General features: G+C 48.4%; 1 protein-coding gene across 1 annotated transcript in view; it reads right to left on the bottom strand.

The window, feature by feature from the left end:
• Window positions 1-14809, bottom strand: part of ARHGAP35 (Rho GTPase activating protein 35) — a 48797-nt gene continuing 33988 nt past the window's right edge. The window contains exons 4-7 of the mRNA XM_039325017.1: window positions 9785-9862; window positions 8701-8832; window positions 6184-6289; window positions 1-4659 (exon numbers count right to left, since the gene is read on the bottom strand). Coding sequence (XP_039180951.1) covers window positions 4299-4659; window positions 6184-6289; window positions 8701-8832; window positions 9785-9862 — 677 coding nt within the window. The 3' untranslated portion in view covers window positions 1-4298. The remainder of the gene's footprint in view (window positions 4660-6183; window positions 6290-8700; window positions 8833-9784; window positions 9863-14809) is intronic.

Raw genomic sequence — 14809 nt, 5'->3', positions numbered from 1 at the left:
TTTTTTTTAACAAGATTGATTTATTAACTATGATACATATCACATAAGGCCTTTAAGTTTTTACACCATTCCCATTGAGACACATACAATATTCTGTAGCAAATAACATGATTTTTTTTCCTGTTTAAATTCAGCAAAAAAGGGGGCTTTTCGTTGTTTGCCCAGAGACTTCAACAATTTCATGCACTAATTGGATGGGCTGAGGGGGGAGTGGGGGAAGAGAAAGAACCACAAAGAGTTAAAAACGTCCTTAATAGAAGCATAAAAAGGAAATATAGTCTATCACCAATAACTAAAGGATGTCGTTAGGCTCCTAAAAATACAGAGAAATAACCATTATACTTTTTTTTTCTTTTTCTTTTTACATACAGGTCTTTTCGGTAATTTTTGCTTGCTTTTTCTGAAGAGTGTTTTGGGCACAGGTTTAGCTGGAACTACTACCACGTTTTATCACCATTCATCATTGTCTTCTTCAATTAAAATGTTAATCCAACATAGAGATAATTTTACAATGTGGAAATACAAGTACCAGGAAAAAAAACAAAACCAAACAAAACAAAAAGTGGAGGGCAGAACTAAACCTAACTTTTCCAAAGTTTTATTTCCATACAATTTGAGAAATGGATGTGGCTTTTTCTTTTTTTAATATACACAGGAAAAAATTAAGATTATTTTAAACAATAACTTATGCCTTGCTTTAAACTACATTTAGAATACAATATTTCTATTGTATTTCCATTTTACTGAAAGGGGAGGGAGGGGATTAAACGTAACAGTTAGACTAGGACCTATCGAGAGGGGGCAGCGAGGGGCAATGAACCCCCACAATGGGACCACTAAAGAATACTGACCAGATGAGCTGAAGACAAACTAACCTGCCACGTTAGGGGAAGCCACCGGCTGGTTAGAGAACAAACAAAGGGCGAAACCAAAGCCAGAAGTGAATCCCATTGTAGGAAATTTAAAAGAAAAGCTAAGCCAGATTTTGAACGCCACTGCTAAGTCACCGACAAAACGATCCAGATGAGCAATTCAGTACTTTACTTTGAGACGAGGCTTTAAAAATGTACGCCAGCCCCCGACTCTGCACGGGGGCGACCGAACGGGAGGCTCCCAGGAACCAGAGCTGGAGAGCCTCAAAATGCCTCTGGTTTTTCACTGGGAAGGGGGAAATGGGGGGGGGGTGTCTTCATAAGAAAAGGAGAGCCACCAACCTGCTGGGCCTCTGGCTGCCCAGCAGTGCGCTGGAAGGGAGCAAGGCCGCAGTGGCGGGGCGTGTCCATTAAAAGCCCACGGGGAATTGTCCAGCGCACATGATGGGATGCATAAATGCTGCCGCTGTCTCGATGACGGCCCCTTCGTCTGGACTGGGGAAAATCCACAGGACGATGAATGGACATCGCCTCCGGCATGTGCAAAGGGACGGGGCTGCTCGGGAGATGTGCTGCCCAAAAAAAAAAAAAAAAAGCCCCAGGAAATCCAAAAGGTAGGTAGGTTGTTTGGAGGCACCTGGCCCAATGTAAGGGCCACCCAATGCCAACTGGTCCCAGAAGAGGGAATGGCGACGGGCGAGGGAAGCCACTGCAACTCTGCAGAAATGCTCCCATCTTGGTTGAGAGGCCTGGAAAACTGACCCCTTTCCCGATCTTAAGGCCAGCAACAGAGGCCACAAGCTGGCCCTTTCTCCAAGCTCAAGCCCTGGTCTCCCAGGCTGGGGGCCGAAGCCAGGGGCCTCGGGGCAAGCCCTGTCCCCACGGCCCAGCTAGAGGCTGAACACGAGATTAAGGGAGGCTGCCCTCCCTAACTGCAGGAGTTACTAGCAATTGTTAAAAGAGAGATTTTTTAGCACACTCACAAAGAAGGCACAGCGGCACTCAACGCGTGCTGAACAGAAGCCCCGTCCCAGGTGGGAAACGGCGTCCCACACCAGCCCCCCATTTGGGTCAACAGCCCAAAGACTGCAGCTCAGGTGGGATTTCCATTTATTTTTTCCCGCCCAGGAAAAAAAGGTCAGAAGGGAATTTTTCCAGCCTTCTCGGCCTCCTTCCTACAAGCTTTCGGTCCCCCCCCTCCCCGTCTGTGTGTTTGGTTCACATGGCGCATGCATAATGGAGGAGGGGGGGCTGATGCCATGTTCCTTGTCAGAGTGGAAAACAAACCCTTTCTATTATTTACACAAAAGGCGGTGAGAGTTATAAAAAACGAGGAACGCTTGCAAAGAGGGGCTTTTAAAGCACACGATTCTGACACAGATACAACTTTTAAATGTGGTTCTAAAATAAGGAGTACATAATTCAGCTTATTTATAAGAGAGAGAGAGAGAGAGAGAGAGAGAGAGAGAGAGAGGGAGGAAGAGAGAGAGGGGGGGGAGGGAGGGGAAGGAAGAGGGGCTCTGGATACCAGGAAGCAGAATGGAAGTGGAAGAGAAGTTTGGGGGGGAGGGGGGATGGAGAGGGTGGGAGAAGGACCGGAATTTCACTCCCACCCAACGAATGTAACACAAATATCCTCGAAAGGCTTAAAAACAGCAATAAACCACAGGTTTCATTTTAAAGTGCGAAAAGATGGTGAGGATGGCATAGGGATCGCTCCCCTGTCCTCCCAGTGGTACCGTGGAAAGTCCAGTTCAAACTGCCCCATTGATGAGAATATACCCCGCTCCCTCTTGCACGCTCACACACACACACACAAACAGCCAGACAGAGACACAAACAGGGCAGTTTACCAGGCACTGCTGATACACAATCCCCTTCACGTACCCGGTGCAGAAACCCTGACCGGTTCTCCCGAGGGGTTCATCTGCGGCGCCTCCCCAACCAGGAAGCTGGCTTTGCGCGAACCCCTTTGGGGAGGAGGGGGAGGCCCCCGGGGGAAGGGCTGACGGGGCCCGCCGAAGGCTTCCAGGGCAAGGGAGAAGCTGCCCCTGGGCCATCCACTGGCCTGGCGCCCAGGAAGGGGATGGCGCTGAAGGGGGCACAGGGGCAGGGCTCTGCTCAGGGGTTTGAAGCCTTTCCCATCGGCCCCGCGTCCCCCCCGCAGGGCTGCCATCTTCCTGGTGGGGCAGTGAAGCCTGGGCTGCCCCAAGGAGCTGGCTCAGAGCTCCTGCACCGAAGCAGCCAGAAACAACCCCCTTAGTCCCCCCCCCCTTCAACCCTCTTTTTGCCCATCTTTTTTCCAGTCTCCTCTGAGAGACTCAAGCGAAGCGGCCTTTCCAATACGCCACTCTTGCCTTTTTCCAATTTCTAGGGGGTGAAAGGAAGGGAGGTTTGCAGGCTAGCGCTGCTCTCTCTTTGCTAGCAATGCTTCTCCCCCCCCCCCCATCACCTCTTCTCCCCACTTGCTTCCAACCAGGCACACACACGCACGCACACACACGCACACAACCAACAACAGTGTTTCTGTCAACGTAGTGTTCCAAAGGAGTCCAACCCCAGGCCCGACAGCAAAACCGCAATCTGCTTTGCAAGTGGATGTGAGCCTTCCTTCTGCTCCTCTCTTTCTCTCCTCTGCTAAGTGCTAACACCCATATCCTTCCAGGGCAGGCGAGGGAGGAGGGGAGGCAGGGAGGCGGGGGGGGGGGGAAGAAGGGGGTGAGAGGGATGCCATGATTTGTCGTAGGGGGACAGCACAGCCAGCAGGGCGGCCCTGCGGCGTCACTGCCCGGGAAACTCTGCCAGCCGCGAACGGTCCGGACTCTTCTTCCTCCCTATTCCGAGACTTTTGGGTCAAGAGGACGTGACATTCCAGCCTTTGCTTGAGTTGAGTGGATCCAGCTTGTCTGGGCTACTACTGGGGATGGGCTAAATTGGTCTGAAGGAAAGAGACGGTCCCCAAACAGAGGTGAGATGTCCAGCACTGCAGGATAGGCCTCCATTGTTCCTGGAATGTGCTTGGGGGGAGGGGGGAGGGAAGGAGCCCCCCTCTTGCTTCACAGTCCTCTCTGTCCAGGCACGGATTGAGGCCGAGGAAGGGGGGGTCCAACACCCCGACTGGGCTTAAACCTGCCTCGCTTGCTTGGGTCCGAGTCGATCCTGATGGAATGGACGCTGCCTGGGAAAGGGGTCCAGACTCTCCTCCTGCTTGTAGCCCCGGGGTGCCCTCCTGTGCCAGCCCCGAGGCCGAGCAAGGCTGCAGAGGGGGGTCCAAGGCGCCAGCCCGCCGCTGCTCGGCCCAACACAAGTCTGAAGCCCAACGGCGGAGGCGAGGGCGGGCCGACAGACGCCAGGGAGGATCCGCTTCCCACTCTCGTCCTGTGTGTCATCGGAACGGAGGCCTTTCTTCCTGACCCGGCCCGCTGTTCACAGTGTGTGCTGCTCGGCCTGGAGCTGCGGCGGGAGCAGGGCCTGCAGGGGCGACTGGGGCGAGGGGGGCGGCGTCTGGGGCGGGGAGGGCTGGGCCATCATGGGCGTGGAGGAGAGGAACGGGGCGCAGACGGGGAGGGCCGAGGGGGAGTTGGGGGTGGCGCCGGGGAGCTCGGCGATGGGCCGGCTGTAGAAGAAGAAAGCGCACTGCTGGATGAAGAGTTCGATGATTGTCTGGTAGATGCGGGTGGCGGTCAGGGCGTCCATGGTGCTGAAGTCGGGCCGCATCAGGGTGGGCCAGAAGCAGATGGAGAGGTTCTCGCTGGTCATCAGGTTGGTGCGGTTGTTGTGGCTCACTCTGCAAGGACAAAAGGGGGGGGGGTCAGGCATGGGAAGCAAGGGCCGTCCCCCACCCCTCCCAGAGGCACCTGCGGCTTTCCCACAGCTCCCCGGCCTCTGGGGATGATGAGCTGGGAATGGGGGATCCAAAACACAGGTGGTCCTCGGCCTACAACCATTTAGTGACCAATCAGAGTTACAACGGCATTTCTCGCACAACCGTTGCAGCCTCCCCGTGGTCACGTGATCAAAATTCAGACCCTTGGCAACGGACTCGTGTTTATGACAGTCTCAGTGTCCCGGGGGGAGGGGGGGTCACATGATCCCCTTTTGCAACCTTCTGATAAGCAAAGCCGGGGGGGAAGCCGGATTCACTTAATGACCGTGTCACTCACTTCACAACTGCAGGGATTCCCTTAACAATTGTGGCAAGAAGGGTGGCGAAACAGGGCAAAACTCACTTGGCAACCGCCTCGCTTAGCAACAGAAATGTTGGGCTCAATTGTGGTCGTAAGTCAAGGACTATCTGTAGGGGGCTACCCTTGAAAAGCGTCCAGAAGCTTCACATGGTTCGAGCTGCTTTTGTGCAGCTCCAGGGGTTCTCCTCTGGCGATTTGCTGTCGGGGGGACAACTCAAGGCGGTGGGGTGACTCTCAGGTGTGAAGCCCTACATGGGGCCGGGTTATCTGAAGGGCTGCCTTTTCCCAGGTACGTGTACCTGAACCCCCAGTATGGGGAGGAAGGGAACATTAGGGCAATCCTCTCTTAAGAGTAGGGAAGGGCTGTCGGGATGTCCCCCCCTCCACCGGTGTCAGTGAAGCTGGCCCTGAAGGCCTGACGGTGGTTTTGGGGCTGGTGAACCGGAGAAGGAAGAGCACAGACTGGGTCTCTCTCGGGAGCCAATGCCCGACGTCCACACTGGAGAAAACCAGGGAGGTTCTAGACCTCACCAAAAAAAAAAAAAAATTTCCCCCCTGGGCTGCTGATAACCTCATGATAATTATTAACCTGGTGATCATCATCTTCTGATATCCGGGAGAGCACAATCTATCAAAAGGGGATAAATCTGAGAACGCCGCCTTGCTTAACTGGGAGAAATGTCGGGGAACGGATTCACCCTGGGAAGGCCCTGCTGTCCCAGCGGAGGACATTTATTTATGAGACTTATTTATTTATGAGACTTATATACCGCTTTAAGTGCAAGCACTCTCTAAGCGGTGTACACCAGTAAGCAATATATATGTATATATATATATATATACATATACAATGTGTGTGTATATATATATATATTCTACATTGCCCCCAACAATCTGGGTCCTCATTTTACCTACCCCGGAAGGATGGAAGGCTGAGTCAACCTTGAGCCGGTGAGATTTGAACCGCTGACCTGCTGAACACAGTCAGCTAAAGTGGCCTGCAATACTGCACTCTAACTGCAGTCTACTCATGACCCCCCCCCCCCGTGTTTCGCTTTGAGGCATCACATCCAGGGCCATGGAGCGGCCAACTGCGCCAGCTCCTCTCAGAGGGTGGCACTTACTTGTTCAAATGAGAGATCACATATCTGAAGACCTCGTGGTTCTCCTTGGGGAATTTCTTCAGCACCTCTTTAAGGGCGTGCAGCTTCTGCTCCCGGTCGTTAATCTCTGCGGAAGTGGAGAAAGGGGAAAAGGTGTCTTTTCGAGGAGCAGAGGAGCAGTGGAGGCTCGCCAGCTGAGAAACTGCAGGCATCAGCAGGTCCTGCTTAAGGGATAAACCAGCCTACCCCGGCCTGACCCCCCACGCCCCCCCCCATTAGCTGAGTCTGCCCTTACAAAGTTGTCCTAGGGCAGAGGGCAGGCTAAGGCGGCCGGCTAGGAATACAAAAGTCTTACAAATGGCAATCAAAACCTCCGAGAATTTATTCAGCCAGGTGAATCATCTGTCAAATATTGCTTATATGAAGAACACAAGGAATACTTGGCAATTAAAATTAATTTCCTTCCCCTCCCCCCAAATTACTATAAGAAGTACCAGATACTACAAACCTACACACATTGGGCAATTCTCTCTGCATTTTTCTTCCCCAAATTCCGAGAACCATAGAACTTCAAACTACTGGCAGAACTGAACTAGCGAGAAGCTGGGCGCTCCTAGTTAAAAGCCTCGTACTTTATGAAATCAGCTCCATTTAAATCAGGAAGGAGACAATGGTTCTTCAGCAGCACTTGGAATAATCAACCCTTCTCAAATGCTCACAGAAAGGCCCAGGTGTGATGCTTTGGGAGTCAGGCACAGTTCCGGCCTTAGGCACAGAGCCAGCGGTTGATCCTGGGCCAGTCACTTTCTCTCAGCCCTAAGAAGGAGGCAATGGCAACCCACTGCTGAAAAACCTTGCCAAGAAAATTGCAGGGCCTGCTCCAGGCAGTCTCCAGAATCAGACACGACTGAACGGAAGAAACCACAAACACACACATACACACCCACAGCCTTGCTTAGCAGCCAAGCATTAGTACATAAGCATTTACGCTTTTATTTACCAGGTCTTTTTCACCCTGTTAATTAGTTTTAATCGTTAGGTTCCTTAGCCGTTTCTTATCTGCACTGATAGCATGAGGGCAATTCTTTCACTTATCACATCTGCGCTTTTTAATTTATGCTTGCCAACGCCTTAGAATAATAGCCCAAGATGCTGGTGGTAATAAAGTTAAACCAGACTTTCTGAAATTTTTGCTTGAAAGGGTTACATTAAAGGCGTCTGTGGCAGCCACAATTAATATTATCGGAGGCTGTCTGCAGAGGAAGCCAGCTCCTTGATCAACAGCAGCCTTTCCCTCTGTTCTGCAGCTTTTAAAAAGGGCACCAACGTCACGGGGGTGAACCCGCCAGCGGAGAGGACAGTGTTCTGACTTATTTTTTATTGCAAAAAGTATCTTTTAGAGCAACTAAAGGAAAGCATCATTTGTCAGAGGTACCTCAGAGACAGCTTCTAAAGTAGAGACGCCAAACTCCATTTGGACAGACCACACCGTTAAATATTTAAAGAGCTCTTCGCGCCGCTCTGAGCGCCGACAATTTTAAGTGCCTCTGCAGTGAAATTCAGGATTGTCAACAGCAGCACTGCTGGCTCCAAAAAAACAGAGATCTGTTTGGACTTTGGCACGGTTTGAAAACAGAACAGAGGCTTCCCAAAACAGTCCCCAGGCCAGAGATTCTCAACCTAGTTCTTCTTTTCATTTGAGGGGTTTTATTAGTCTCTTCTTCATTTCCAAGAAATAGTCTAGAGAATTTCTCTGGCTTCGATTTCATGGGCCTCCAACTCTACAGCCTAAAACTCTGCCTTCTTCCTCCATTAGATAGACCGCCGTTCCCTACCAGCAAACCTTCTCTGCCGAAGCCTGGGCTGAAGTCATTTGAGTGGATTAACGAAGATAATAAATAAAACAAGGAAAGCCTACAACAGTGGTTCTCCACCTGTGGGTCGGGACCCCATTTGGGGTCGAACGACCATTTCATGGGGGTCGCCAAACAACGCAGTCCACCATTTTCCCCCCCTTTTCCTTAGCTGTGCTACTCCCTTTTATTCTATTGGCTTTTGAAAGCCAATAGAATAGACTCTCTTGAATAGAGTCTAATTCTATTGGCTTTCAAAAGCCAATAGGAATTGTCCAGGCTGTCTCTGCCCTACTGAGCCCGCCAAAAGTCCCATTCTGCAAATGGTGCTGCACCAGTTGAGTAGTCCTCGACTTACAACCGGTTGGGGGGTCGCGGCATTAAAAAGGTTGAGAACCACTGTCCTAGATTGAAGATGCTGCTTCAGCAGCCCACATGCAAGGAGACTCTTTTCTATTCTGCTTTCGTTTCTAACTCTAGGTGGAGCCACCGAATCCCATCATTCTATGGCAACGACATTGCCGGACATGCAATTTGGATGTTCAACATCTCACAAGCGAGTGCTGGTAGAAAACCGCCCTTTGTGGGTTCGCTTTCAAAAACCAAACGCTTCGCAAACACGAAGGACTCTCCCTTCGGCGTTTTGAGAAGGGCTGGCCTTGATCGCTGACGGGCACATACTCACTGTGGGCCTCCACCAGCTCGATCTGCATGTTGTAGGGCACCAGGGGTTCCGGCAGCTCTGAGAAGAAGCTCTTCATGGCTCCAGCTACAGCATTCACAGTGAAATCCTTCTCAGCAAAGTCCAGGTTATGATCTGTGAGGAGAGGATTCGGGGGTTAGGCTGCTCTATCGTGCCTGCTCAAAGAACTGCAAAGAAGCGGGAAAAACCCCAGCTAAAAGGTCAGCGGTTCTTGAAATATCAGCCAGATGGTTGTGGATGGAAACTAGACCGACGTTTATCTGCAGGAAGATATCTCCGCACCAGAATCTCCCCAAGTACAGGTAGTTCTCGACTTCCAAAGGTTCATTTAGTGACCGTTCATAAGTTACGTCACTGAAAAAAAATGACTTGTGACTATTTTTCACATTTACGTCCACTGCAGTCTCCTCCACGGTCATGTCATCAAAATTTGGCAACTGGTTCATACCGATGAGGGTTGCAGCGTCCTGGGGTGTGTGTGTTTGTCATGTGATCCCCTTTTGTGATCTTCTGACAAGCAAAGTCAGTGGGGAAGCCAGATTCACTTAACAACCGGGTTACTAACTTAACTGCAGTGATTCACTTAACAACTGCGGCAAGAAAGGTTGTAAAATGGGGCAAAATTCATTTAACAACTGCCTTGCTTAGCAACAGAAGTTTCGGGCTCAATTGTGGCCGTTTGTCGAGGACTACCTGTATTTTGATCCTGCTGGGAGAAGCAACTGGTTGTCCCCCACACTTTGGAGCAGTGTTTTTCCCTAAGGGCAGGGATAGGCAACCTTGGCTCTTTCATGACTCGTGGACTTCAACTCCCAGAATTCCTGAGCCAGGAATTCTGGGAGTTGAAGTCCACGAGTCATGAAAGAGCCAAGGTTGCCTACCCCTGCCTAAGGGGGGGCTGACCCTCTGGAATGACCTCCCAACGGAGGTGCACTGGGTCTCCGTCTTGGGTGGCCTTCCAGAAAAAGTTAAAAACAAGAGTCCCCACCCTCACCCCAAAAGCCGTCACCCCACAAACCACGACTGCATCCCTAAACCGCTTCCCCCGTCTCAAGCAGAAGCGTACCTTGGTCAAATTGCCGCTGTAAACTTTCCATTTCAGATTTGTTTCCACTCACCCGGTAGATCCCTTCGGTACTCAACCCTGGTGGGGAGGAGAGGGGAGAGGAAGGAGAGAAGAAGATTAGAGCAGCGCAAAAGTGCAAATCTGAAGACAACCTTACCAGGAAAGAAATATTTTATGGAAGACTGAGCAGAGAAGCCTTCTGCCCGGAAAACGGCGGCACAGAGATGCCAGTCGTGATGTCATTCCTTCTAGCAGCGATGAGGTTACCTAGTTGGGTAATGAAAGGTCTGCAAGAAAGCAACCAAGCTCAAAGAGCATCAAAGGCCCACAGGCTTTCCCTTCCTCCTCCCCCCCTCCTCTCTACATACTCCCTCTCTTCTAGAACATACTTGGGTCATGAAACATCTGAAAGAATACAACCAAGCTCAGACAGCACCCAGGACCCCACCCTCCTCCTCCTCCCTTTTAGCACTGATGAGATTACCTAGTTGGGTAATGAAACGTCTGCAAGAAAACAGCATAGCTCAGAGAGGACCCCCAAGTCACAATACTGAGGAAAATGTGATTTTGTATTAAATTTGCACTCCGTTCCACTTTCAAAGTACCGAGAGACATGAGTGGCCATTAGTGTCCCTTTCTTCTTTCCTTCCAACTACTAAAGCTCTCTTAAATTGGTAAAAAGACAGAAAGAGCTCTGGAGCAAATAAACTAGCAGCGGAGGTGATAACTAGAAAACAAACTGAAGTAGAAATGGGTGATGAATAACCTCCTGCCTTTCTGCTTTCTGTATCACATCTATCCATGTGGCTGGAACTGTTTATATTATACCTTTGTGGTGGATTTTAATTGCTCCGAGATGCGGTGGGGAGATAATGATAGCTAAAAGTATAATTACTAGAACCCTGCATTAACCTCACGCCCCTGCAGAAATGTGTTGAAATTATATTTCCTAATTACAAAGAGCTATAAATGACCTGCAATGAATGGCTAAGGCATTTTTTTTTTGCAAATTTGGGGGGGGGGAGAGAGGAGAGGGTGGTATAAATGAACCACCTGATCACTGCACATATCAAAAACTGGGACCGTCCACTGCACAAATGCTAAAAAATGCTCTAAGTTCACCAACTCCCTTTATAGTGACTCTGTGATTATAGACAGTCCTCAACTTACGACCATTGGTTTGGTGACCGTTCAAAGTTACAACGGCACTGGAAAAAGTGACTTATGACCGGTTTTCACATTTACAACCTTTGCAGCATCCCCGTAAGCACACAATGAAAATTCAGACGCTTGGCAACTGGCATGTACTTTTGACGGTTTGCAGAGTCCCGGGGTCATGTGATCACCATCTGTAACCTTCCCAGCTGGCTTCCAACAATAAAATCAACAGAGGAAGCCGGATTGACTTAATGACTGCATGATTCTCTCATAACCACATAATCTGCTTAACGACTGTGGTAAAAAAAATCATGAAACGGGCAAAACTCACTTAATGATGGCCTGGCTTAGCAACAGAAACTCTGGGGTCAATTGTGGTCGTAAGTTGAAGACTACCAATATATACTTCAATATGAGAGCATTTTCCTTCCAAAGAAAGAAACCAAACAACTTGACTCTGGTTTAAATCGCTGCAGCGAAAAAGCAATGTTTAGTAATATTTCCTGCAATCCACTTCCATGTTTATGTTATAAAATCCTGTTTTACACCCAATGCTTGTCACACACAGAACTAGGCAGGCGTTGTGTACTCAGAACAGTAGGTGAACTATTACAATAGACAGGTTTTTGTGCCAAAACCAAGCTTCTTTGCTGACAGATACACATCTCATTCACAAGCAGGCAAAACAGAGGCCACTAAAGCTCGTGACCCATTCGGTGGCGATCCAAAACACTTGTTGTACAAGAAACCTGGAATGTCACTTCCCACGGTTTAATTTGGGCTTAAAAATTACGCATCGTAAAATTTCCCTTTACACTACAGGTCATCCTTGACTTACAACCACAGCTGAGCCCAATGTTTCTGTGGCTAAGTGAGACATTTGTGAAGTGAGTTTTGCCCCATTTTACGACTTTTCTTGCCTCAGCTGATAAGTGAATCCCTGCAGTTTTCAAGTGAGTAGCCTGGCTGTTCCGTGAACCTGGCTTCCCCACTGACTTTGATTGTCAGAAGGTCGCAAAAAGCAATCATGCAACCGTCATAAATGTGAGTCAGCTGCCAAGTGTCTGAATTTTGATCACCTGACCACAGGGATGCTGCTGCAACGGTCATCAGGGTGAAAAGTGGTCCTAAGCCACTTTTTTTAGTGCTGTTGTAACTTTGAACGGTCACTAAACGAATGGTTGTAAGTTGAGGACCCCCTGTACGGGAACAACACAGCACTGGAGCAAGAGGGGAGGGAAACTAATCCCTTTCCTTCCCCAACATCCTTGTCCACATCCACTCGAGAGTACTCAACAGTGTCACGGATCATTTTTAAGGCGGCATCCTTTGAAGCTTACGCCTTGCTTGGGTCATATTTGTGGACGCCATTAAGGCAAACCGAATGGGGCTCTGTGACCCAGGAGGACCGACGCAGGCCTTCTTACATGCGGGCCGATCCCCGATGGCTTCCTGTAAGCAGCCCACACGCTCCATTCATCAGTCATGCCCAGAGCAAAGCTGTAGCAGGGCAGCTAATGGGCTTCCGCTAGTGGAAGACACAAATATAATAATGCCTCTTGGAACTAAGGCCTTCCTTTTTTCCCACTGCCCTTTGATGCAACAGAGAAGCCCATAGTGTCCAATCGAGTTACTCCATCGCACACGGTCGTTTCCAGAATGGGACAATTGTGAGAAGTTGGAAATTATGCAGCAACGCCTCCCCATCCTTGCTGAAGGCAGCAAACAGTCTCCAAATATAGCTGCCGCGCTCCTCCGTGATGGAAGGACAATTGTTTTGCTGTATATGCAAATTAACGGCCAGGGTTATTTGACCTGGTTAATGATCGACAGAGGGAAAGAAGCCTAAATTAGGGGAAAGAGGCAGGACTAGGAAGTTTTCAAGGCATGTTGAGAACACCTGAAGGCAGAGCAAGAAGTAAGGGATGGAAGCTTATCAAAGACAGAACCAACCTAGAACTAAGGAGGAATTTGTGAGAACAATTAATCAGTGGAACGACTTGCCTCCAGAATTTGTGGGTAGTCCATCACTGGAGGTTTTTAAAAAGAGATTGGACAGCCATTTGTCTGCAACGCTATAGGGTCTTCTGCATGAGCAGGGGGTTGGACTAGAAGACCTCCGGGGCCCCTTCTGTTATTCCATTATAATGTGAACGGCAGAAAACTTTCAAAAGCGAACACATAGTAATCATCTATTTTTAAAAAAATCTAACAAATCTGTACGTTTCTGTTCAAATCTTATCTCAGTTGTTGCTCAGCTCTTCGCTTACCATTCCATAAAATGGGAATAGTACCAGCTGAAGTATGGCTGTAAAACAGCTTATTAGGTAGGCTCGATCTCAACAAACAAAATTCTCAGCTAGCAAAAACTCAAGGATGCAAGCTAGCTTATTCTCAAAGTATATATTTATAACCTGCTCTTTTCCACATCATGTCTTTCAAGGAACTTTTGCCTAAATATGGCAATAAACTGCACCAAAAATCTGTGTTTTTCTGTAAACATTTCATTTTTGAAAGCAGATAATCAGCCTTTCAACACGCTGTTCGATGTCCATCCTATATTTAGCACTCTTCTTGCAGTGTTAGAAAATATTAAAAATATTCCTGCAAAAAAATCAAAATGTCTAATTGATCCAAGCTTATAACTGAATTAGAAACATGTTAAGGTGCCATTTGCTATCAATGATGTCAGCCCAAACAAAATTTGCTTTTGCTCAAATCTGTGTGAAAAATGTGATTAGTATGAAAGTGGAGAATAGCAGAAATGCATTTAGCTTACATCACAAGCGATATTTGGGGCCTCTTGGAAGTCTGGTAAACTTATAGTCACCTCGGGGGGGGGGGATGATTTAAATGCATTAAATATGTCATAGATTGTATTATAAAGGAAACAAATTATGCTCAAGTACAATGATTGAAATATTTTAAAATATGCAATATGACAATATATATGGCTTTCCCAACTTATTAAACTAATAAAAGAGAAGCTAATTTTCAGTTAGTGCAGTGGTTCTCAACCTTTTTAATGCCGCGACCCCCAACCGGTCGTAAGTCGAGGACTACTCAACCGGTCGTAAGTCGAGGACTACCCAACTGGTGCAGCACCGTTTGCAGAATGGGACTTTTGGTGGGCTCAGCAGGGCAGAGACAGCCTGGACAATTCCTACTGGCTTTTGAAAGTCAATAGAATTAGACTCTATTCAAGAGAGTCTATTCTATTGGCTTTCAAAAGCCCATAGAATAAAAGGGAGCAGCACAGCTAAGGAAAAGGGGGAAAAAATGGCAGACTGCGTTGTTTGGCGACCCCTGTGAAATGGTCGTTCGACCCCAAATGGGGTCCCGACCCACAGGTGGAGAACCACTGAGTTAGTGATCAGTGAAAAGGCAGTTATTTTTCTTTCCCATTGAAGTTCATAGACTCCCTGAAATCTGATCTTGGTTAAAACGCTTGGCCTACATTGTCACCTAGAACAGTGTTTCTCAACTCTGACCACTTTAAGACCTGTGGACTTTAACTCCCAGAATTCCCCAGCCAGCCATGCTGGCTGGGGAATTCTGGGAGTTGGCATCCACAGGTCTTAAAGCTGTCAACGTTAAGAAACACTGTCCTAGAAGGCAAAATTTGTATGGGTATTAGAGAGATTTTACATAACCTCTACAATACAACTGCACCATCCAATTGATAGTTGTCCCTCTGAAAGAAAAATTGCTAAATTCTAAAGCAATCCTTGCGCAGAACCACCTGGATTTTGTTTTCCTTCCAGTGTGTGATTTCTTAAGCGAAAACAACCATATTGAAGCAATTCTTAAAACTCTGCAAATCTCCTGATTTTCTTTCTTTCTTTTTAAAATCTGTGCCATGGTATC

Source organism: Crotalus tigris, unplaced genomic scaffold (genome assembly GCF_016545835.1).
Source record: "Crotalus tigris isolate CLP2741 ecotype Arizona unplaced genomic scaffold, ASM1654583v1 scf7180000024316.1084291, whole genome shotgun sequence".
Classification (NCBI taxonomy): domain Eukaryota; kingdom Metazoa; phylum Chordata; class Lepidosauria; order Squamata; family Viperidae; genus Crotalus; species Crotalus tigris.
This window is presented reverse-complemented; position numbering and strand designations above follow the sequence as displayed.